Here is a 25,515-nt window from a genome sequence, read left to right as displayed (position 1 = left end):
TGATTTGCACTGAATAGTCAAGATAAATAAATTATCAAAGAGATTCATAAGACGAACAGAGATACACTGTAGAAATTTCCTATAATTGGGTTAAGATTAACTGGGAGAAAAGTTTGAAAGGTTTGTTTAACATTGCTTATGCCTTAGAGCAAGCAAAATCTAATTGTGAACTTAAGCAATACAAAGACTTTATTCTTTCACAAACGTCAGCTGACATTTGAAAGTCATTTCTCAAGAATTTTGTCAGACTTCTTGCACGTGGACTCAACTCCATACTGCAGCCCTTCCCTCCCCGCCCTGCTAGTTTCCTCCTTCTGGACCTAGGTACTGATCTACTTGAACTTTAGGAAGTAACATACAAAGTCACCATAGCACAATTATTTGGAATTTCACAGTCTTTGAAATAACTGGAATGCAAAGTGCAATACAGATGCTGTATTTTAAAATCCATGCAGCAAATCTTGCTTATGTATTAAAATATGTCAAATTCTCCTGGACTGAAAGGTGCTTAAGCACACTGTACAATGCACCTGAAATTATTATGGTCGTTTTAATCAGATAGTTTCAAATGAGAAAAAAAAAATTCTCTGCTGTTGAGTTCATGAAGGGAAATATACTGCACCCGTACAATAAATTTATTAACTTACTAGCTTTCCTGCCTGAATGCTTAGATAAAACTTGGTTCTTAACATACAGAACTACACAACGAGATTGTTTGGATCTGTTTTATTTATCTGGATCTTATTAAAGTTAGTGTCTTCATTCAGAATTCCTGCAGGTAAAATGTCCCTCAGCCAGCAGACTTTCTCTTAGTCTTTTTGTTAATTGTTATTTATTATTTTAACTGATTTAATGCTCCCCCAAAGCTATTGATTCCCCTCCTTTTTCAATACTATTCTGTATTCACTGAAATATCAGATCTCCGGTTGCTATCTTAGCAGTTATCTCGGCACCTGTGTGAGGTGTGAGCAGCTGTGAGCAGCTCAGAGGAGGAGGAGGAGGTTCTCGTTGGTCTGTATGTGCACATCCTTTAATACCAATAATGTAGCAATACTGGTCCCATGCTCCATGGCAGCATAGGTAGGATTACATTTGCCCTCACAGTGCTTAGAAAGGATTTTTTTTATTTCTCCTTCATTTTCACAATAGGGAAGTGCGGCATTTCTAGCGAAGACAGAAGGGTGCAAACGATAGCAATGCCTTTTTGCTTGGAGTGTAGGTTTGTAGATTTTCCACATACCACATGCCTTAGACGACTGAGCTTAAAATATTGTTAGAGACAATATGCCATCTTCCCTGTTGCCAAATGATGATTATTTACCACTAAGACAAAAAATGGGTACTAACAGGAAAAACTGAAAAAGCAATATTAGCTAATTAATTTATATTAAGGAATAAAAAGTTCTTTCTCTTCTAGAACGTTTCCCTCATTAAAGCTAAGGTTCAGAGTAGCGTTTTCAGGCAAGCTGCTGTGGGATAGGTCCTCCGTCTCCTCATATCCCAGAGGAATTCACACTGTGTGGCTGAGGCTCTCAATGGGCATTAACTGGGCACACATCCGAAAATCAAACCTGAGCCGAATCAGTTGATGAATGGAAGATACATTGTTATTTAAACAAAGACTAGTAAGTCATATTTTCTTAGTTGATTTTAAAAATTATATTCTTGACTGCCATTAACATATAAGCATGATGTTGTACTTCTGATCAGTTCCATTCACTAACGTAGGCAGGCGACTCTACTCTTGCTACAACTAACAGACAAAGCAGCATTTTTTTAAAGCTGAGTTTCTGCATTTTACAGTTTATACCACACTTCCACATTCAGGAGGAGGATTACAAATAATATTGTTTAAGCTTTTATCAGTTTTTGAGGTAGCTGATATACTACTGGGACCTATGCTTCATAAAAGTATTTTAAAAATTCCGACAGATGCTGCTGTCATTATCTTCAGGAAAAGAACCGTATTCATTCTTAATGCAGGCCAGACATATATATATCTTTATTTTTATCAAGCACACACAAGTGTTAAAAGTGACAACTGGGGACTTTGCTGTACGCATTAATGCCACTGTGTGAGCGGTGTTTGAAAGGAAGCAATGTTGTAAAAATGGTAAAATACGTTGACAAACTGTTGTTTGACCAGCTAGGCCCTCTAGCTTCTGTCCTCACATTTCTAGAATATTGTTCATTCTCAGGCATTGGTGAGGGTATCAATACAGATCTTTTTACTAACTGTAAATGCATCTGTCTGAATGCTGCAGATTAAATAAGGATGCCACATTATACATATTAACTCTCTTGCATTTTTTTCACTAGCAACCACAAAACAAATATGTCTTAACAAATCGTGTTCACTGGCCAAAATACCAGTAAGACCCTGTTATCAGTTAAGACTTCTGTTTTACTGAGAAACAAGGATTTCAGCTTAAAAATCTGAGAGACAACAGGTTAGGATATAAGAGAAATGCACTAGTATTAATAAACTTTTTACATTTGACACATACTGTATTACAAAGAAAAATATCCTTGTAAGACCATTAATTGCTGGGCCATAGGTGACTTCTGTCTAGTTTACTAAAGTAGCTAATAAAACTTGTATAGAAAGCCTTTTTTAGATAATGCTTACATGTATGAAAATGTATGACACCCTTGTACTATGGCTTGCACTTTACTTGCATTAAACTGTGAAGTAGGCTGTAGTAATGTCTTTGTATATTCAGGGGTTGAAATACCAAAGCGCTAGAGTATCGTACTGCTGGTGTTCAACCTGTACTGTTAATTAAAAATGAACATGCTGACAACGTGTGTTTTGAAACCCCCACTAACTCAAAATCTTCAGCAAATAATGCTATGGGGTCTCCATGGTCTTTGTTTCCTTGTAAATACAAACATTCTTACTGTTTCTGTAGCAATAGGAGGTTATAAACCAAACTTTCACTAGGACTGTTTTCAATAACAAAGAAATCTATAGCGCCTTGTATAAAAATCATGGAGACTCCATGACCTTTGGGCATTTTTTGTTTACAAGCAGTGTGTATATATGTATTAGAGGCAGAACTGTTATTTATCACAAAGTTATGCTGTGGTTGATTCTTTCTAAAATAAATATGTTTTCTGTCATTATGAAAAGTATAAGTATTTTAGAGCCATCTTGAAAAGTTTGGAGTGTCAAAGCTTCAAATACCAAATCTTCCATGTTTCAGCCTTGTTTTTCTAATCAGCTGTGATATGAACTGAGAGGAAATGGCAAACCGCCTGTCTACACCAGGGAAAATGTCTGCGTCATATCACAGTTTATGAGCATTCTGCAACTTTTCTACAATCGCCATCTCGCTCAAGCGCTTTGATGAGCAGATGCTCTACGGATACCGTAGCGAAGTCCCTCAGTTCATTGATGCTATAGAGAGAAAATAAACTGCTCTAGACTCAAACAGGTAAAACTAGCTTTCAACCCCTGGATAATACAGTATTTCTTCAGTTTCACAACAGTATTTTTAATTTTATACTTGTCTATGTTGAGAGATGATCCGATAGTTTATATAGGCAGTGAAAGTTAGGTTTCTTTTTTTCCCTCTTTTCAGATGAGTTCTGTGTGAATTACTGTAACCGGCTGCGTTTTTTCTATCACAGATTAACTTGGTAACTTTTTGTGTGTCTACAATGAAAATTTATGAATGGAAAACTTCACTGTGTGTTGCTCACTGGGCATATACCTCATGGTACATTGCACAGACGTGTAAGTTGTAAGTTGCACTGCAACATTAAAAAAGGAACATATTGCTCTTTTTTCAAAGATATTAACTTATTTAAGAGATATAGTCTGTACATTATTAAAAAGAACATTTATTCTTCCTAAAATCAAACAAAGTTTTTGTTTGGGGAAAAAAAAAAAAAAGTTGTAAACTTCAGTTGTAAATTTGGACTTCAATAAACAAATTATCTGCACTTACATGTTCTGCGTGTCTCTTTTGTACGCGTGTGTTCCCAACACCGGTTGTTAGGACAAGTAATCGCAGTCAAGCATCGGGCCAGGGTCTGAGCTCGCAGCCAAGTGAGGGTCTCTGCCTGGGACGGACAAACAGCTCAGCCTGAGGCTGCTTCACACCGACGGCCTTCAGAAAATTGTTCTGGAAGCTTGGTCAGAGCAAATGTGAAACCCCTCGGCGCCCGCCGCGACCCGCTCGCGGTGCCCGGCACGGTCAGAAATTCCCGCTCCTCCTCCCGCCCTGAGCCCCGCCTCGCGCCGGGCCCTTCCCGCTCGCCGCCCGCGCGGGGCCGTCGCTAAGATGGCGGCCAAGGTGAGTGCCGCCCGGCGTGAGGGAGCGCGCTGCTGCGCCGGATCCCCCGGCCTGGGCTCCCCCCTCGCAGACACCCACGGCCCCGGGGCAGCCGGAGGACGCCGCGGCGGGACCTCTTGCGGCTCCCCCGCCCCTCGGGAGCTCCCGACCCCGCGAGGCCTCCTGCTAGCGCCGGCCCAGGCACCCCGCCGGCTGCGGCGAGGGAAGGAGCCGCTTCCGCGCGGCCCAGGGGCAGCCTCACCGGCGGGTCACCGGCGGAGCTGGCGGGGCCGGTGTGCGCCGGGCCTGGCGGGCGGAACGCGGAGGGTCCCGCCGTGCCCAGTTACCCTGCACAGCCCTTCCCCAGGGCGGGGCTCGGGTCGGCTGCACGGCCTCTCGGCTCCGGCTCGGGGGGATTGGGACGTTGTAGTTTCTCGGAGCGCGGTCCTCCCTTCAGCCTGTGACCGAGGGTTGGGCTGCAGGAGCACTAGGAAAACAAGAGGCCTCGGTGTGGCTTTCTTCGTTGCAGAAGTTGAGGTGGAAAGAGCTGGTTCCAGAGAGCGGTTAAAGTGTGCAGCAGAGGATAAAAGAAGTGCTTCTCTTCTGTTTTTTCTTTATCTGTTTACAGCTGCTGAAACACTTTCCAGTCCTTACTCGAGGGATGAAATCGCGAGATAGGAGTTTGGTAGTAGCGTTGTAAAGTGTAGGGATGTTATATGTCACTGAAACTAGGATGTTAAAATCATGCTGTTCCCAACTAACAGGGTCACAAGTACCTAAAATGTCTTTAATTGTAGAGATAATTCAGTATCTTTAAACAGGGAAAATGTACCTGTAAAGAGCTAGCCGTTTTCTCAGATTTTTAGACAGGTTTTCCAGTTTCCATAGTCAAATTGATGAACAGGTGGCTTTCACAATCTTCATATTTACTTTTGCAAAGCATTTAAACTGTGTACATATCTACGAGGAAAATAATGATGCAAATGAGGACAGCAGGAGGAATGACAGTTAAGTTTTCATTGAGTTTGTTGTGAGACGAGTACCCGAAAAGAGAAACTGTCTTTGGCTTTGCTGTGTGCCTGGGTGAATCGGTAACTTAACTGACATAGCTTAACTTTATGTGTGTTCTTTATTATTTACTATGAAAAATGAATGGAGTTTTATTCTTCTTAAGTTTTCACTCTCCGTGGGTTACTGTCTGGCAGACAAAGATTAAAAACAAATCTGTTGAGTGTCAGTTCAGTTGAAGTGGAAGGATGCTCTCTTCCACTCGTGTGGAGTTTCTTTGTAGTCATCATTAGAGATTTATAAATAAGCACATTCCCAAGTTAAAATACTGGTTTTTGGCTTAGAAGCTTCTGACAATTGTCATGTCTCGTGTAACTTCTGGGAAAAATAAATCAAAAGGATTGGAGACAGATTTCTGTCCTACCTCAGAACATCTTAAGTTGTAGAAAAAAAAACATAAACCGGTGCTGCTTATTTTTGAGTAACAGCTTTCTGCTGAAAATATGTGCAGTAGCTGCTAAGATTTTAATCTTATTTTAATCTGGCTACTAGGTTCTGGTTTTGTGATGGAGAAGGCATATATATATATTTTTAATATACATACACGCATCAAGTTTTTGCGTACAGCCTATTCCCTTGATTACTCATTTTTTGTTTTGAGGCTTGTTCCTACTTTCAGGGCAAGTTCCCTTTTTCTTGTGCACCAATGCTTGAATCAAGTATACAGGATTTGCAGAGTTTCAGTGAGAAACAATACTTTACATCTTGGAGATTAGCATAAATTAAATATATGGGCTTATTATGCTTCAGTGTCTATTCTGCATCTTTTGAGTTGAAGATAGTGAATTCTTTGTAGTGCTGTAGCTTTTTAACTTTTTGAAATAGAATCTGTATTTTTGATCTTTGATAAGATTCCAACACTTTCAAGTAGATTGTTTGAAATGCAAAGACTTAAAGCCGGAATTATCCAGGTATGTTTGACAGTTTTATTACTCTATTTTGATTGGTTTTACTCTAGCTCTGCTATTAAAAGGCATAGCTGTAACAATTTTCTGCTAGAGAGCATATAATAAATTTCTTCAGCAAATAATTACTATTCAATCTTTTCATCAAAAATAATGCCATGTCTTTTATTCTACACTGTTCAGTGCTTTGAAATAACCAATGTCGCTTTTCACATCTGTGAAAAAAAACTACCTACTGGTACTATGCGTTGCAGCGTGACAGCAGCGTCAGAAGCACGGCAGTGGTATTACTGGAAATCTTCTGACTCTTACTATTGACTTTCCCCCGACCCAGGGCGTTAAGGCTGGTAGTTGCTAATATCTGTAATTCTGGTGATGGTTAGATCTGTGTTCCTCTTGGATTCATCTCCAGAAGACGACAGCATCTGGGCTCCTGGCGTTTCTCACTGCTGGCACTTAGATCTGTTGCTGTTAGGGATAGGGTGATTTTTCTTGTGTTAGTTTCATAGCGCCTAGGTCAGAGCGTTAATTCAGATAAACACAGAGCTAGTAGTAAAATGCAGAGCAGATGTTGAACTATCTCAATATCCTTTGAACTAATTTTTTTAAAAGTAATTGTACTAATAAGAAACAACTTAGCTAATTGAGGTATTTTACTATACCTAGTCATTAGATAAAGGAAGAGGACAGACAACTCAATGTAGTGAAGCCTCTTTTATGTACTCAAGGTGACGTTGCTTTTCTTTCACCTCAGTTCTTTGTGTTCTCAATAGAAGTAAGTGAAATCTTTGAAATAATTGTGGCAGTGTAAATGTTAGTACAGCTGTTCACATTTACGCATTTGTCTTCAGGCGTCCAAAAGTAAAGCACTTACTGTCAGTCAGGAATTGGACTATTTCGTCACTCCCATTACAGTTTTCTTTTTTACATTTAGCACAATAAACTCCATTGTGAATTTCTAAAACAAATTAATAAAATTTGTGAAGTGAACAGTATAGCTTTTTCATGGTTTCTCACTTCTAAATTTTATTTTCCTTCTAATATCTACTGAATACTGGTATGTTGTCTTGGTAGCATCATATACTGAAATAGACTATCTGAATTGCGATACATTTTAAACAGTTTCCTTTAATCACGCTTTAAAGATACAGAATTTTCTTGGAGGATGGTGTCCCTTTATAAATAATCTTCTGTAGCTCAGACTGTGGCATTTTGCTCTAAGCAACATTATCAGAAAGACAGTTATTGTGTTAATTGGTTCATATTTTGATTGTTCCCATCCTCTCTCACCTGTGTTTCCAGTAATACCACTGCTTCCTCCCTCAGGTCCTTATGCCAGAAAAAAAAATGCAACTGAAGAATAATTTTTAGCTTTATCCTACAGCTTTCAGCTCTGGCATTGTCTGCTTGCCCCTTCTTTCACAACAGTCTTTTCATCATTGCAGTGTCCTCCTTTGGTCTCCAACAGCTTTGTGGTTCACTGGTCTAAAAGTTTTTCTTTGATAATCACGCACTTTACTTTGGAAGTGATGGTGTTTTGCTGTCTGCATGTGATTGATGTCTCGTGAACCTGAGCTAATTCAGAGTGGTACTTTTGCATTTCTTTGTGTCCGTTGTGTTTTCATTATTATAACTAAGTGCTATGGAGTACATCGCACTCCTTTGACAGGATATTGCCAATGGAAAACTGAGATAACAATGAGGATGTCGTAGTTTTATACTAGGGATTTAAGGTATTTCCAAAATCAAGTTGGTTTTTTCCCTGCTTTTCTGTTTTTCTCGCACTCTGCCACCGTCATCTCTACGCAGATCCTGGGAAAGTTTTTCATACTTGTTTTCACATTTTTAAAGTTTCAAAACTGCTTCAGGTGAAGAACAGAACAGAGAAGTCTTTACTGATCTAGAAGAAGCCATAACCTACCAAAGTTGCAGATGCCTCAACATGTTGTGGCAAGTTTTTCCGTACATGCCATGCCAGCGTGTTTGATGCCAGTTCTGATTGGAATCTTAAGGCAGTCATTTAAAAAATGTTCGCGTAGTTGTGTTTAAGCTTTCTGTCCTATATGGTGGTTTTTCCCAAACTAATGTTCTAAGTAGACATCAAGCTATCATTACCAAACCTGTATTTGTGTAATTGTAACACACGTAATTTGAAAGGTTAGGCGGGTGATTCTTAATTCCAGTTATTGCTATGTATTTTCATTTATTTTCGACACAGTTATTCCAGACAGCAGTTGAACTGTTCTCTGAATTGGAAAGGAGATGATGTTTTGTCTGATGTCATGGAGAGTTCTTGTAAATAAAATTGAGGTGCGTTTTGCTGAAACAAGAGAGTCATTCATTGACTTGGAGTACCTCTGTGTTGAATAGATTAGAACTTAATTTACCTTAAAGGATGATGGAAGCATCAGTATGGCTTTGAACACAAAATTCTTCCTGCTAGTTTAGACATAACTGTTGTCAGTGATCTGTAGCTTTTTCTTTACCATCGTAATTTGATAAAATCTTAGTATAAGACAGAAGAGGTTTCTAAAAGGTTTTTTAAGTGCCTTCTTTAATCCCATATTTGATCAAGCACAACGCAATAGTAAAATCCAGACTTTACTGGAGTGAAGTTTTTATTTTTGCATTAAGACTCCTTTTTTTTTTTTTTTTTTACTGTCTGTCCCAGGTGGCAAAGCTGGCAGCTGTTTCTTCTGCTGTGCCATTTGCGTGTATTACTGTATATGCAGCAACAGAAAAGGAATCAAAAGGCCCACTGGTGAAGCCAAACCAGGTAAGAATCTCACTGTTTGTCAATCTTTAAAATAATACAAGAAGACTGCAGAATTCCATCTCTTTCCATTGAATTCTATTACCCAGTAAATAAAATACATACCTAAGTAATATGTGATAACAAAAAGTACCTCCTGAATAACCACTGTAGCACAAATAAAACATGAAGGGTTGCAATGGTAATTTAGTAAAGTTTTCTCTCATTTTCATTATTACATTATTTCCATACTGAAGCCAAAAGAGGTAAGAGTATAATACTGATAATAAGTGTTTTTCTGTTGTACAATTTCCAGTAATATATACATGCATCTTTGAACTATTCTGGCTCGTACTTTTTCTGAATAAAAGATGTTTTTATCGTACTAAGTAGTTCTACTTCTTAGAACCTATACAGTACTTTCGGTTTTCATTTATGGAGAATTAACCTATAGTCACACTTGTGTAAAGTAAGTTTGTGAATATAGAAGAGCCTAATTGGATAGAGAGGTTGTGTTTGCCGTAATGGGAACACTAAGGGTTGGCAGTCTTGAATAGCATTCTTCAGTGTAAATACTAACTGGTACACAGAACTTTCTCCCTGCAGTACTGCCATGCTTTTCTTTCCAGCTTCCAATTTACCATCCACCACCTCTGAAATTGAAATACGTTGAAGAACAGCCTGGGCACTTGCAGAAACAATTTTCTTCAGTAAGAGAGACAACCGGCCGCTATATTGGATGGTGCAAGGTAAGAAATACCTGTATCCAGAGTTTCCTACAATTCCTGGCAGCGCTAGACTAAAACATTGAAAAAACAGTATACTTCACCCAGGAGGGTTTTTTTGCAGTTCCTTTATAATTTGAGATGCAGAAATGAACTTCTCTCTCATTTTTCTTTACTGTGCTTATAGCAGGGAATGTGTGCATGCTCCTTGTTTTCCAAATCAAAAAGCAGTGAGATCAGAGGTCCACTTCAGTCAATGCTAAACTGGATCTAGGCCAACCCACCACGTCAGGTTTAGAAGTATCTCTTTGTTAACTTCCATAGCAAGAGTTATGTAGGTAAATTCTTGCTAGCAGAACTTGATAGCATTTAGGAGTCTAAAATTCCAGGTACAGTCCATGGAGAGAGAGAGAGAGAGCTTCTTCCAAAGGGCAGGCTGAAAGACCTGGTTTAGGTATTTTAGGAAGGACAAACTGAGTGCATCCAGTGTAACTGTTAAAGCAGGCTATTAGTAACTAGTCATAAAAAATATCCCACAACTCTGTTATTGAATATTCTAAGCACAGAAGAAAATGTGATACCTGTCATCATTCTCTTAACTGCTGGTAAATTACAACTTTTTACCCTGACTATTGCTAGTATAAGAAATTTTATGCTTGTATTTTTTTTTTCTTACAAACAAAACAGACCCTATTATTTCAGAAAGGCAAGGAAATCAAAATGTCTTCCTGTATTTTCTGTAAACTTTGATTCCATTGGTCTGTGAAAATTTTGTCAGTGACTGCATAACTGAAATGATGTAGATATAAATCTGTATCGAACTTTTCCCTGTCCTTAATCAGCAAGTGAGTATTTCAGAGATTGACTAGCAGTGACCTCTGGTGGTACAAGTTCTATGTTGTTGCAAACAAGTGCTTTTGATGAAATAACTCAAGATGATGTTCTTTTTCATTAGTCTCCTAAAGAATGTGTATTTACTTAATTTTTATAGCAATCTGAGGACAACGATACTAATAATAGGCTAGTATAAATTTTTTTTCTGGATAAAGAAAAAATTGTAATTAAAAAATTGACCAATTTGAAGGGAGTAATGCAAACTAGTTGAGCACACATCTTGGACCAAATCAATATTGTTTATCTTTAGCAAAACTGAGCATCATTTTTACAAACTAAAAGACAAAGTCTTTAGGTTTTACTTGGGAAGTCTCTCTAGGGAAGAGGAGATTGTATTTTATAATTTCTTGGGGCCTAGATGTTTTGCTACCCTACAGTTCTGTTCCTGAGATGTCTCATTTTGAATGTGATCTTACTATATTAAAGATACTTTAAAAAATTAAATGTGGATGACTGTCTTAAAAATATAAATATGGTAGGTAGGAAGAGGATAGGTCTCAGCACAGCCACTGTAGAAGTTCACTGGTATGGTTTGGGTTTTTTTTAAAGTTACATAATGTTTCGTTGTCTCATTGTGCTGAGTTATATATATCAATCGAGTAGTTTTGTACTGAAAACATCTACTTTTGCAAAGATTTTACATTTATTTTGTTTTCTTTTGTTGTTTGTTTTTTTTTAGGATGCTTTTGTCTTTGTTAAAAATGGAATTATGGATTCAATTCAATTTGGAAAAGGTAAGCAAGTCACGTATTTCTGAACTGAGCATTTTGTGTTGTTTCTTCTCGCAACATAGAAAGATGGTTGAAACAGCAAATTCTAGTTACGGGGAGGAGGAGAGGGAAAGAGTGGAAAGGGAGTGTGCTGGAATACTTTCTGCAAGTTTGGGAGAAAAAAAACTGAGACCATTGTTAATTCACTGTGTGGTGTTTCATTTCTGCTCTCAAATGAGAGAAATGACCAATTATGTAATAGTATTTAATCTTTTAACTCACAGTAAAATCAAAACTTAAAACTATGCTTTCCTGTTCCTTTATTAAGGACTAATGTTTTACAAAACATGAAAAAGTACCTAAGGAGAAAAATTGTTAACTTTGCTGCTGTGTTGTGAGGACTGTGATTCTCGTTCTATCTAACACAGGCTGCAGAGTGTGCACCTGGAAAATAAGACATCTTCATTCATTAACAAAAAGTCCAGTCTTTGATTTATAATTTTACTTCCATCTTTATTTCTTAAGTGGGAAATCAAATAAAAATATTAATTCTGAATTACTAAGTTATTTTTTTCTTTTTCTTTTTTTTTTTTTAATTCTAAGATGCTTATGTTTACCTGAAGAATCCACCACCAGAATTCCTTCCCAAAGTTGGTATAATTACAATATCAGGCTTAGCTGGCATAGTGCTAGCGAGAAAAGGTAGGGGTTTTTGCTCATTTCATTATTGGTATGTTAAATATGTAGCATGTAGTAATTTTAATGGTCAGAAGATTTTTCTGAAACATAGGCAAAAACCTATGTAACTGGTATTAAAAAAAAAAAAATCCTTCCTGATAAATTGAAGGGAAATAATTCTTTTAGAAGCTGGCTAAAAACCAGAGCAGGATTATGTGATTTTGGCATCTTTGAAGCCAAAAAGGTAGTTTAGTAGATAGAGCCACCTCTCCTTTCAAGATAAATATTAGAGGAATAATATTTAACCTGCCAGGAAGTACTGTCCAGAAAATGTTAGTCTGTAATACCTGTGTGTCTGTCTGAGTATTTCACAAAGCAAATGGGTTAATCAAAATCTTGGCAGATTAGTAAAAACATTCTTCTTGTATCCCTGTTACTTTTTGGTGGACAGATTTTAAAAAAAAAAAAAAAAGACTCAGACTTGAGAATCTGTTACCAAGGCTCGTTGTCAACAAACAGGAACCTGAGCCTGGCCTGGCCCTTGTCATGTTTGAACAAAGAGGCCCCAGTTTCCTGGCTGCTCCCAGTTCTGCAGTCTGTGTCCTGGGGAGAGCGTGCATGGAGCTAGCGAAGAACCACAGCGGCTCCTAAATAACACAGACATTCTTCTCATTTTTCACAATACTGGAAAATCTAATTTGGGATTATTTCCTCATTCAAGAAACCGGTGTTGAGAATACCAGTTATCTCCTGCAAACGTGACTGTACTAAACTATAATCACACTGTCTATTTTCTCCTCCATAAGTGCAATGTAAACAAAGGTTAAGTGTTAAACAATCGCATTTAATTGATACAACTGCTTATTTTTACATTTAATTAGTGTCTAATCATTTGAAATATTTTTATTTATACAGATTCTAGATTTAAGAAAATTGCGTATCCATTGGGACTTACAACTTTAGGAATTTCTGTTTGTTACCCAGCTCAGTCAGTGGTAATTGCTAAGGTAAGTTTACTTGTGTTTTAATACTGAGTTAACAGTGAATTTAGTCAGTATTCCCATTTCACTTGAATTTAGGCATCATGGGTCTAGGTGTCAGAATACTCGGGCCTGTCTTCAATAAAACATATCATGCATCACAGGTGTCTATTGCATAAAATTAATAAAATGACTGAATTTAAAAGTGCAGTTGTATAGCCTCTCAATTTTTAATCTTCATTTCTCAAATAAATGAGGGATATTTTTTTCGTACTGAAATAAAAGTAAATAAAAAATGCAGCTATGCCGAACTTGATATATATGCAATTTGAGATACTGTACAATTGCATCTCTTCTTAGAATTCCTTGTTTTCCAGTTATTGTCGTCTTGCAGTTGTCTGCCTGATCAGAGCATGTCTTGGCTGTTCATGTAGAAAAGCAGAACTAATATTTTGTATGCAAGGGTTGTTTGCACATAGTACTTCTCTACACAAAAAGTTAGTTGAGAAGCAGGATATAAAGTCTGTATTCTCTCTTCCTTCTCTGTAGTTTTCCAGTGTTTCCCTATTTAGAAAAGCACATACTGCTTCATAAGAATTCTTCATAGTGTCTTCACAAACTTTTATAGTTTCAAAACTGCAGTTCTGTGTTAAATTGAGACAGGGAAATTTAGTTTAGTTACTTGTGTTTGGTTCTAGGACTCAGCAATCTTTTAGTTAAATGATCAGATTTACGTTTTGACAGAAAGATTTATGGAACATTATCCTGAAATCTGGTTGAAAAAACTACCATTGAATCTCTAACTTTCCATCACGATGAACCAGTTGTTACTGTTACTCATTTTAGTGATATGGTTTTGTTTGGTATTTTTATAATTCCAGAGTGCTTAGGAAGATATCACAAGGACCTGTACTGTGGTTAAAATCTTTGAGCAATCTTATATTGCTAAACTGATAATTGGTTTTCTCTTATGTGCAAATCAGTGAGGATTACAGTTTCTCAAGAGGCAGTGGGATTTCTTGGCTTATTACCATAAGACTTAAGTGTCAGGGTTTGAAGATGGAAAACTAATAGGAATGGTACACTGAATGTTATGACTTATCTCAGGAAGCTAAGTCCTTGTTTCTTACCTATTTATGTTATATATCACCTTTTGAATAGTTTTTTGTAGTTGCAGTGGTGAAGTATTCAGTTTCTACAGAGCATTTGTAAAGGTACTCCGTAGTTACTGCAGTATTATAAAATTACTTTTCAAAAAGAGACTGAAGGATTTGGCCATTTGTAAAGCAAAGCACTGTTCACTAACCTGGGCCAGGTCATCTGTTACGGGTTTTTTCCTTTTGTATTACTGTCTTTGATAATTTTCAACACAGTGAAACAAGTTTGGATCCTTTAAAACTACTGCTGCAGTCTGTTGTGCTAACATTGCCAAAACATTGTTTGCTGATCAGGTTTTAATTTCATTTTGAGTAGTTGGATGTAACATGTGAATGCTACCTGTGGATTTCTAATACCTAAATGACATTTAGGATGTGCTTGAGGCAAGAGAAATATGCACTAGATCTTGAAAAGCAGACAATTAAAGTGTTTTAGTATGGAGTAAAGCATGTTCTTATGCAAGTAAAATTTATTTCATTTGAATGGTCTGTGTACCTTAGTATATTTAAAGCTGTTGTTAAGTTACGTTTTTCTAAAAAAATAGGTAACAGGGAAAAGGTTATTTTCTGCAAGCCATCAAGTCTATGAAGCTGTGCGATCACTATGGGCAAAAAAGGAAGATGTCACCAAGGTAGGTTTTGTGAAGTAAAGACTGTAACTTATCAGTTCAGAGGGAGAAAAAAGTAAATGAGAAGGTCAAGTATTATTCTACTGATACTGGTAAGATCCCTAATTGTGTTAACTGAGGCACAGAAACCCCTCTGATATTTTGTAACTTCAGTGTTTAATTAATGTCATGTTTGTCGTACCTTTCAGACTGATAGATGTTGAGCCCCCCTGTGTAGTCCCACAATACATGCCAGATGCACAAGAGAAGACTTGAGTTTCTCTTACAGCGCATTTTTGTTCTTGACAAAAATAATCCACCAAAGAATGTCCTAAACATACCACAGCCCTTCCAGGCAGTCTGTTTTAATTACCCTCTGTCCCGGTTCTGGCTAGGACAGAGTTCATTTTCACCTGAGCTGGGAGAGGAGCTGGAGCTGGTTGCCCCTGTGGCTGGGGACACAGCTGGGACAGGTTACCCACATGGGACTGCTCTGTCCCATTTGACATCATGCTGGGGATATAAAGTGGGGATGGGGCTGAGGGCCAGGTTTTGCTCCTTGGGAGGGAGCTGGGGCGTTAGGATCCACTGTGACACCTTACCAGCATTAAGTAGAGGTGAATATTAACCTCCTCTAATTTACATATGGAATTTGGATTAGTACGTCTCAGAATTAAACGTGTTGTTTCTGCAACTGAAAGGGTTTTTCTCCAGTGGAAATTTAAACACCCCTGACAAAAGTAGTACTTCCCTGAGTAAAATTTCAGCTTTGCACAGGGATTTTTTTTTTCCTTTTTGAAGAAAATGAAAGTTTCTCAGTCATACTAACATTTAGAGGTATTCTGCTTTAAATTTATGGTTGTCATTTGTCTGCAGTCCTCACCTTTTATTTCTGCTGAGGAGTGCAAATGGAGTTTGGAATTTTGAAAATGGGATTCGGATAAATTTAATTAAAATGGGAGCGAAACAAGAATTCATGTGGTAAAGACAGTTCCTATTAACTTTTCTTCCCCCCCCCCCCCCCCCGCCCCGACTGAAGCTGGTTCCCAAAAGAATATATTGTGTTTCATTACTAAGGTATTACTATGATTTATCTTTCCAACTTCTGTTAACTAAAGGTAGTAAGTATTCTGTAAAAACTAAATGCTGTTTCAGTCTTGCGTAAGACTATATGTTCCTCATCTGTAAATGAACAGTGACTTCCTTGTCAAGTACTGTGAGGGTCTTGGGTAAAAGCACACTGTCAGACTTAACTATATGCTTGTGACAAAGTAAATTTCCTTACATGTGAGTTTGGAGTTACTGAATCTGAACTGTGGGGTTCTTCACGCATTTTGTTTTTTCCAGCTGTGTCACTTGCATGTAGCTGACTTTAACATTACTTGTTCAATATCATTGTATGATGTCGTATCTGAAAATAGTTTTGTAAAAGATAAGCTTTCAGACTTGAAAGCTTTATTTTGCAGTAATATATTAAGCATATACCCATGTGCTTTTTTTAATTAATATTTGGTTCACAGCTGCAGCAAGAGTCAAAATCAGTTACCCAAGAAGATAAGAAAGAAATTTCTAGTACAAAACCTGAGTCCGCTGCTGAGTCCAGATCACTGAACAGAACAGAATCTTCTCCAGTAGAGTCTTGGAGTCATCCAGTGCCTTCATCAGGTGAACTAAAGATTTCAAGTATAATCTCAGGGCAATTTGCAAATCCAAGACAAATTCTGAATTACTTAACTTAATTTTGTGGTTACCCTTGCTTTAAAATGGAGCAGACTGTCATAGCATAGGATTCTTGAGAATATATTGTACACACTGTCATTTAATATATACTGTATTTATTATATACTTCAGAGCCTCAGGGAGGTGATAATTTTCTCATTGTGGACCCTGCCACAGTATCAGAATACTTAGATATCTGTTGTTCTTTCTTGTTAAAGTTTTTTTTGTTTTCATTCTGTATGGTGTGGACCATATCCCATATTGATAGCAATGAGATTATACCATCAAGTACTTCTGTTAAATACCTACTTTAAATTATTCTTCTGCTGTCAGAATACCATAAGTGTAATTTAAAGGATTATTGTTGGATTTTTGTGAAAATAGTTAATTTGAGTTACTGTTCATTTCTCTGTATGGGTTTTGTATCTTCAGATGTTGGTGAAAGAGGAACATGTAATTGACAAATGAAGTATTGGATTTTATTTTGCTGCGGTTTTTGCAGTGGTGGTTTTGTGCATCTTAAGTGATGGAGATAATGGACTAGGTCATGTAACAGCCCATTTAACGTACAAATATTTTGATAGGCCAATTGCGAAGAGAAATAGTGGAATTTCCTATGAAAGGAGAACTACATTTGTTTTAAAATATTATTACCTTTGTAGGGGAAATTTCCAAACTTTACTCATCACTTAAACTTGCTTACTTTTTTATTGTGTTCTTTACCATAACTTTTTTTTTTTCTGGAAAGCAAGCAGAACATATTAGGATGGAGTTTTTAATTTTTGTCCTTTATTTTTACTCTAACATTCACATCTTTCTTTGCTTTCTTTCTGTATTTTTTCTGATTTAGTTTGTGGAATGCTTTGATCTCTTCTTACATTTGCTTCAGGACAGACAGTCTTTAATGGTTTTGTGTATATAGATATCTTCTGTCTTTGCTTTCATGGGTAGAATTAGTTCATGTCTCTAATACGGCCAGAAGTGCCCATGCTCTAAATTCATCTGGTTTGTCAGAGATGTTTATTTTCACTTTCAGGAGAACATAGCACCCTTTGTTAAACAAACTGATGTAGCTGGAAAAGCAGTAGGCTAGTAGTAGGAGGCACAGTCCTGGAAAACCTGCCTTTATACTGTTTTAGATCCTCTGGGATTACACTGTCATTAAATATGTCAGTCTTTGTGCATTGACATTCAGGATCAGTGTGACAGCTCAAAGTTTTAGTAAACTTAGTTCATTGGTTTTGGAAGTCATGAAGTGAAACTAGGTAAGAGTGTTTGTCTTAATTTGGAATTCTTACCATCTGGCAGCAGCTTTGGGGCAGATATTGATTCAGTTGATTTTGGGAGGCAGCTGTGCTCCTGGGAGCAGTGGGGGAAGAAAGAGTGGAGATTTTTTTTTTCCACGTCCCAAACTTGCCCTTTGTTTCTGTGTGTAGGGCAAAGCATCGCTATTTCTTCTCTCACCCTTCTGTGTTCTGGAAGTGGTATTAAAGTATAGAGAGTAGGAGGAAGACCTGCTCTCCATCCACTACTGTATGCTAGTAATTACAACATGCCTTCATCATCCTGTATCACTTACACAGTTTTAACTAGAACATACATCTTTTGTTCTTTTTTTAAGTGTTTGATTATACAGTAATTCCCAAAATGCGTCAATAAGCTTTCTTTTTTTTTTGTTTCCTACAGCTTAAATATATTATATTCTTAAATTAAATTTCTTTAATATCTCTAACAGGAACAGTGAAGACACCAAAATTTAAGCCTGATCCAAAACTTATGGACCATGGTCAGTCCAGCCCAGAAGATGTGGATATGTACAGTAATAGAAGCTAAGACAAATCTGCTCACCAGTCTTTGCAAAGTATTACAGATAAGGGGGAGGGAAGAAGGGAAGGAGTAATCCCTACAGTACATACTCTGTGAGGTGTAATTTAATCAGGTATTTTCTTATATCCCAGTTTGTATTACTGACTTACATAATTGTGTTTAGTGATTATTTTGTTTCTCACTACTTAGAAACAGTGAGAATTCACTCATTGTTGGTGTCATTAGACACTGAGAAAATGAGATTTGTCAGTGTCTTCTCACAATGAGGTTTCTCTGTGCCAAGCTTGTTAATAAATGTCACTTCACAAAGGATATTGGAAAACATAAACAAATCTCTATACTTTGGCTCAGGTGTTCATTGATCTGAAGGAAGAATGTGATGGATGGGGTTTGCAGAGGGTTCTTTGTCTTCTGTTGTTCAGCTCTGGACTGAAGTAAAACTTCTTATTTGTCTGAGTACCCTTAAAAAGTCGGTGGTTGTACCATATGAGTAGCATTATCTTTAATGCTTGTATAAACAAGTCGCTTGTTCTCATTGCAGTCTGTTGTTGTTTGCCTCTTTCACAAAGGTGAAACAACTACTTGTCCTGCATGCTGCTTGTGTATTTAAATGTCACTGAAGTTGGGATAACACACAACTCATCTCTAAAGCATCCTTGATAGACTATGCATTAGTTTTCACCTACCTCTAATATTTGGAAGAACTGTATGCAAATTGCTTAATCCATGAAACTGATACTGCTTGGATTCATACAGAATGCATTAGTAATGTTTAGAAAGTTGTAAACCTTCTGTAGTTTCAAGGTTTAAAGTGCTAACAAATATTAAAAATGCAGAAGTAATAGGCAGCCAGCTTTTCTTCACAAATGTTTGTATGCAATACCCATTGATCTTGGTAGGATTTCTGAGAAATTCTTTGTCCGTAAGAATGAAATTAGAAATTGATCAAGTTTCCTAGAATGAAACTTTCAAACACTGCTTTTGTCATTGTGTATGTCACTCTACTTCTGTTTATCCTCCATTTCTCTTCAAAACATTATTGTAAGGGTTGGAATAGATCTGGTGGTATTCCTTGAACAAAGTGCAACTTGTTATCAGTACACAGTGATAATCAGCCTGCTGCCTAGAGGTAATCTCATCTGTATCTACTGTGGCACTCCCTAATACACAAACTGCGAAAGGACACTGTGCTGGTAGTTTGTCCTTCGATCTGTTGAATTCTCTTGTCTTTCAGTTAATGAAAAGACATGCTTTGTGGTAAAGCTGAGGCGGGGAAGCAAGAACAAACTGTACAAACAGATAGTTTGGTTGGAAGACTTAAACCTGAAAAGAAATATTGCTTCATATGAATGTGTTCTCAGCACTGGGATATGAAGGGTTATTTGCACCTGTTCTCCATAAGAAGAGGTTTCACAACCTGGTTCCTTCTTCTAATGCTGCTAATGCAAAGGCAAATGACCAGTGAAGTACAAACAGTATTCCTAGTGTCACTGTGGGACTAGTAGAAATTTTGAGGAGATACGGCACAATGGGATGTACATGAGGCACAAATGATGAATGAGCAAAAGAGTAAGCAAGGCTTTTATGCTGGTTCAGAAACAGATAAGTATTGATATTTTGGAATCAAAAGATTCACAGAGTCCAACGGAAGGTGAAGTCAGTAAATGTGAAGTTTGAAGAAGAATTCTATTAGTTAAACTTACTTGGGACAGCTGACTTAAAATTTAATGTGTTTTGTTTCTTTAATCATCTCTTAAGGCCCACAAAACTGTCAGAATTCAGGCAGCAATCAGAGGATATTAAATGAATCTTCACAGAGCTCCTGGACGAGACGCCATTCAGTGCTCCATCACAGAGAGAGGAGTAGAAAAATTAGATGGCCGGGCTTCATAGACTATTTCCAGGGAAAGAGAGGAAGACATAAGGCAGGAAGTGAAAATTGTGAAAAATTATTATTTTCAAGTGCAAGACTGGATGGCAGAAATTGTATAATCTATCTCCATATCTGGCCCTTTGATAGGATTCTCAATGGAAAACATAAAGGAAAAACCCTCTGCTCTACTCCTAGATCCTAAGTTAGAATTGTAAGTTATGTCCTTTGAGCGATGCGCTACCAGAGCAAGTCAACAAGAAAGGTAAGATGATGCAGGTCTGCATGGGATTTTGTAGGGATTTACTGTGGTGCCATTTTTCGGTACATAGTGAAAACTATGCATAGGAATTAGTCTTCTGGGAGCAGGGAGAGAAGCTGCCTTGGGTAGCTGGTAAGGAACAAGCCTGTCTGCCTTTCCTTTCCAGGCAAGAGTAGGCCTTAAAAGACTGTGCTCTACCTGCAGTGCCAAAAGCTAGTCTGGTCCTTTCCATACTTGAAGGGCACTACCACTCTAATCTCATGATACAGCTGGAAGTGTCTGGTCTGCAGAAGGTACACTGGGCTCCTTAGTGGTTAGGCAGTCAAGAATTAGATGTTTCATGGAAGCAGTTTGTAGCACTGCCCCTGATTTTACAAGAAGTTCATATTGTAAGTGGGCATGATACACAAAGCTGTCCTTGGGCTGTATTTCAGCCTCAGGTTACTCCTTAGGGCAAAACTGTAAGAGAACAATACCTGAGAGTTAAATTGTCATTCAGAGATTTTAGATGCGTTTTCTGGGACATAACTGAAAATTACTGCTCCTACCCACTTTGAACGAACAGTGTGAGGAACGTGGTTCTAGAGCTGGTGAAATGGTATCCCTGAGCTGTGTCGTTTCTTCTTGGTGCATGAGAGGAGTGAGCCAGCATAGGTTTATTCCAGTGCAGGTGTTGCCTGCTACTGTCGCTTTTTTAGTTTAGTGTTTTTCGTCAGTTGAGATTTCTCTTTCTCATTCTTCTCTACAAGATGGTAATTTTTTGTTTGTTTTCTATCAGCAGTTTTTGTTTAATATTCCCACACAGTTGAAAAGCTTCCCAGCTTTTCCAAGCTAAAGGCTTGGATTTCATCACTGAAACAGATAAAGGTGGAGACAGCTGTTTCCCCATCTGCAGCCAAAGAAAATAGGACAAAAAAAAGTATGAAAAGTTTTGTATTCTGACTGGGTGTGTTCTGTGCTTTCAGAAAGACCATAATCAATCTCTCCGTTGGTCTTTCTCTGCCCTGGAGCATAGAATTAGTAGTAGTGGGAAGTTATTTTTTGGTAAAACCTGGAATATATTATAATGGTTCTTTGCCAGTCATTGTCTTGTCCAGCCATGTGAGACACAGGATGAGAGAAATTTCTAGAGGTACCAGAAAAGATGCTATAGAAAAGTTGGGAATGTACTTGCTGAAATGAAGACAGCCCAAATCAGATTACTAATGTGCTTTTTTACAAATGCTGGTATGGTGACTGTGGATCTTTATCACTCAGCTGCCATTCCGTGAAGTGTTTCTTTGTCAAATCTAAAAAGTTGCTTGCCCTCTTCAGTTCAGACATCTGAACCTCCACGTTTTATATAATGCTCTACAGATGGCTCGTTCCAGGTAACTACAAGGAACTGTAGCCACATCTCTGTGTTAATAATTTATAGTAAAGGTGCTATGCAATTGCTTTAAAAAAGCAAATTCAAATCCACATTATGCAATGCTTGTGGGTCTTCATTTTAAATATGTGTGCCTAATTTGATCTCTTTAAGGTTTGAGAGCCAGTACTCAAACCTGTTAAACAGTGAAAAATTAACATAAGTACACAGGAAAAGTTGCGTTGCAAGACATGACTTTATTAATTCATAGTGAAATGCTTTGCCTCTCAAATGTATCATTAATAGTCACTTAAAGTTTTTGTCATAATGCAATAATATAGTTACATAATAAAAGTAAGAATGTATATTGTAATTTTTATATGATGTAAGTTATATTTGAAGAATCCAATGTCCTAAAGAACTGGGTCATTATATTTTATAATATTGAAATATTTTTAATTTAATGCATGTTTTTATTTATGATTGATTGTATTCGATATACAGAGATTTGGAAGTTGTTGATATTAATTTTTTATTTACATAAAACTGATTGTGATACTTTATTTTATGATATCATTGTGAAGCACCTCAAAATAAAAGGTGATAAGATACTTCTTAAAAATTAAGTTTAACTTTTGTATGTTGTCTCATCTGTAGGGGCATATTGTTAATTCCTTTTCTTTAAAGTACATTTTAAAAATTAATTGGCAAACATAACTGTCACAACTGTTTCACTAAAGTTGGGGAAAAAACTTCACCTCTGAAGTACTGGAACTGGAAGAAATCATCGAAGTAACATGCAGGATGTATTAATGCTCAGTATTCAATTGTTTATGCGTCCTAAATTTTGAGAAGTGCTTCCATTTTCTTCTGTTGGTAACTTCTAAAGAGTGCTGCAGCTCAGAACTTGGAAAACAAAAGGCTTTTATCCGTAGAGGAGCAATGACACCTACTGTTAAAGGAACAAGGCAGACAGCAAATATATTTACCTCGGTATGGCTCTGTGATATTCTTCCAGGTAAAGCAATTTGCCAATCCAGGGGTCGTAAATAATGTAATACAGTGCAACCTACAGTGTAACTGCTTAGGAAGAATTGTGTGAATAAGTAATGTGGCTGTTGTAATGGCAGTTATCATTGTGATTCTTGAATAACTTGGGAAATACTGTACAGATATTTTTAATGCGTCAGTGTAGTTACCTTGTAGTGAAAGTCTGGAGTATTTCTGAATAACATTAAAATACAAAAAATATATTTTAAATCTAAGAAGTGGGAGCTTACAAAGCCCATACTTCTTAAAAAGGAGCATTAGTATGCACTAGATTGTGTGTAGTTTTTATTATAAATTGCAGGGATTCTAAGAAGCAGAGCTCAGGTATGCGTTGATGGTAAGCTGCAGTCAAGAAAGACTAATCAAAACTGTTCCAGAGGTTATAATATTGTATTATTTATATTACCACAGTATTGATGTGATGATGAACTAAGGTAATAAGAGGCAAAAAATAGGTGTTCTGTGAAATACAAAGCTAACAGCTGTTTGGGCCTGTTTCCATGGGGTTTATTTGCTGTTACCTAAGCAGGCCCTAGAAAGAGAAACCCGCTGATGGGCTCTGCAGACCTTGTGTGAGGCCTCACCCAAACCTGTTGCATTCAGTAAAATGCCAACAATATAACAAAGTCAGTAGTTTGGAGTTTGTAATCTGCTTCATTAGAACATCTCACCCAAGTACAAACTGCAAATTACATTTCTGCATCTTTGTCTCAATCAAATTTAAAAGCCCTAGGTAAAGACGTTCTGTGTATCACACAGCCTGAAGTGCCGGCATTTGGCAGCTGTGAGCTGGAACCAGAGGGAAATTCCCTGTCAACTGGAGGAACACAGCATGTGTACGAACTGGTACTTCTGTGTTGCGGTTTTTGTTTTGGTTTGGTTTGGGTTTTTTTGGTTTTTTTTTAACTGAGGTATATGTTCATTTCTCTGTTCTTGTGGGTGTGATTCTGGGATCTCTTGTAAAGCAGTTGTCTGGCAGGGCTGAGAATCAGTCTTCTGCTGTAAAGTGCTGTTGGGCTTTCAGGCAAAGTCATATTTCAAGAATTTGCTACGCATTCATTTTTACAGATCATTATCCTTTGAAAAGTAAAGGTTAAAATTTACCTTTCACTGTTAATGTAACTGTGGCATGTTTTCATAAGCAACTGGCTCCTGTCAAATGAAGAAATCCATACTGAGATTTCAGCGCTTATGGAGAAATTTCAAGAACACCATCCTATAAAACAGTGCTTGCACTAACTAAACCCTCAACGCAGTTAATCTTTCACAGACTTTGAGCGTATCCCCGTTTCTTCCTGTATAGTTCTTCAGGATGATGAGTCATTCACATAGAGGCCATTGCGGATTCAGGATCTTGTTGTGCAGTGAATGTTGGGAATTTTTAAGACTTTTTAAATAATAAAAGGCACGATGGCAGTTTAGGGATGTGCTGAGGTGTCAGTTTTTGTTGCCATTCATCCTTGCTGAGGAGTACTTTCTATCCTTTTCTCACAAGGGAAACACGATCGCAAAAGAGAGAAGTTAACCAGCAAAACTTAATGGTAGATGCATGTGATTACAGGATTCCTTCTTAGCTCCTGTCTCATCCCTGTTCGTTAGCTTCAGGATCAGCATGCCCTGCACACCTTTCTGAGGTGAGAGAGAGGTGAGAGACTGACTACAGTCAGTCTCGAACAAAGGATGGAGAAACAGCATCTTTCTTCTTTGCATTTCTCTCACTTTTAACTTGGTTTGTGACTTGGCCGTGGCTGATAGAGTATACGTGTAGCAGCTGAGGCTACTTCTCCAACCCAGGTGGAGTATTCTGAATTTATGTTCCTCCTGTGCCCTACCACATTCCTCCTGCGTTTAAAGGCTTCCCGCTCATCAGAGCATATTTAACACTGTTAAAACACTGAAGACTACATATTCATTTCACAGTATGTCTTACCAAACTCTTGATGCGTAGCTTATTCATAGCTTTATAGACATTGCCCAGGAAATAAATGATAGAAAATATTTTGATATTGAAAGGTATTAAATAAGAGGTTTGGTGTTCAGCGCCTTGTTCAGATCTGTGTTTCTCCATCCTACTTTCTTATCCCTTAGTCCTGCAGTTTCTGAAGTCATTGGTGTGGAGGAATAGGCTCGTCTCAACATTTTCAAAAAAACAGTTGTTTAAGGAGTAGAAAAGAAGCAGGAGTTTCCTTTGTGGGGATTACGTAAGTGGAGAAATACTGTGATACCAGTCATCTGCAGGTAAACTTGCAACAATGCTTTTATATTGGAAAAACAGTTCAGCATTGTGGGTCTATAAAATTGAGTACCGTGTGGGAGGTCTGGAGGGTAGATCAGCTCTGAAATTGAATAAACAAACATTTTAGAGATAAAAAGCTCTAAAAAATACATCCCTTCCAGCCCAGAAGAGATGAAGAACAGCAAAGAAATGCTGCTGTCGTGGCCCTTGCTGTTCTGTTTCCTATCTATTGATGTTAGTGTGCCCATTCCTCCTGACACCAGTGATGTGCATTTGGAATCTGTTGGTTCAATAGGGTTCCTAGTATGAACTGTTACAAAAACTTAATTAGTTGTATACTGAGTACACCATCTACATGTTAGTGCAACTCCGAAGAAATAGAATGCTACACTCTTGAAACTAAAAATGTGTATTCTAAGTTGTAGCCAGGTGAATACAAATACTGC

The 25,515-nt window shown here is 37.6% G+C and overlaps 1 protein-coding gene across 1 annotated transcript; it reads left to right on the top strand.

Moving 5' to 3' along the window:
* The first annotated feature begins 4,261 nt into the window (after positions 1-4,261).
* APOOL (apolipoprotein O like) lies at positions 4,262-22,415 on the top strand. The gene is made up of 9 exons (XM_086756577.1): positions 4,262-4,301; positions 8,925-9,029; positions 9,635-9,754; positions 11,304-11,358; positions 11,938-12,036; positions 12,928-13,019; positions 14,695-14,781; positions 16,278-16,422; positions 18,212-22,415. Exons 1-9 carry the CDS (start codon positions 4,290-4,292, stop codon positions 18,307-18,309), a joined length of 813 nt encoding a protein of 270 aa, XP_086612703.1. The 5' UTR covers positions 4,262-4,289; the 3' UTR covers positions 18,310-22,415.
* The last annotated feature ends 3,100 nt before the right edge of the window (positions 22,416-25,515 follow it).

This window comes from Chlamydotis macqueenii, chromosome 11 (assembly GCF_036417535.1).
Source record: "Chlamydotis macqueenii isolate bChlMac1 chromosome 11, bChlMac1.mat, whole genome shotgun sequence".
Taxonomy (NCBI): Eukaryota; Metazoa; Chordata; class Aves; order Otidiformes; family Otididae; genus Chlamydotis; species Chlamydotis macqueenii.
Note: the sequence above shows the minus strand (reverse complement) of the source record. Positions and strands in the feature narration are given on the sequence as shown.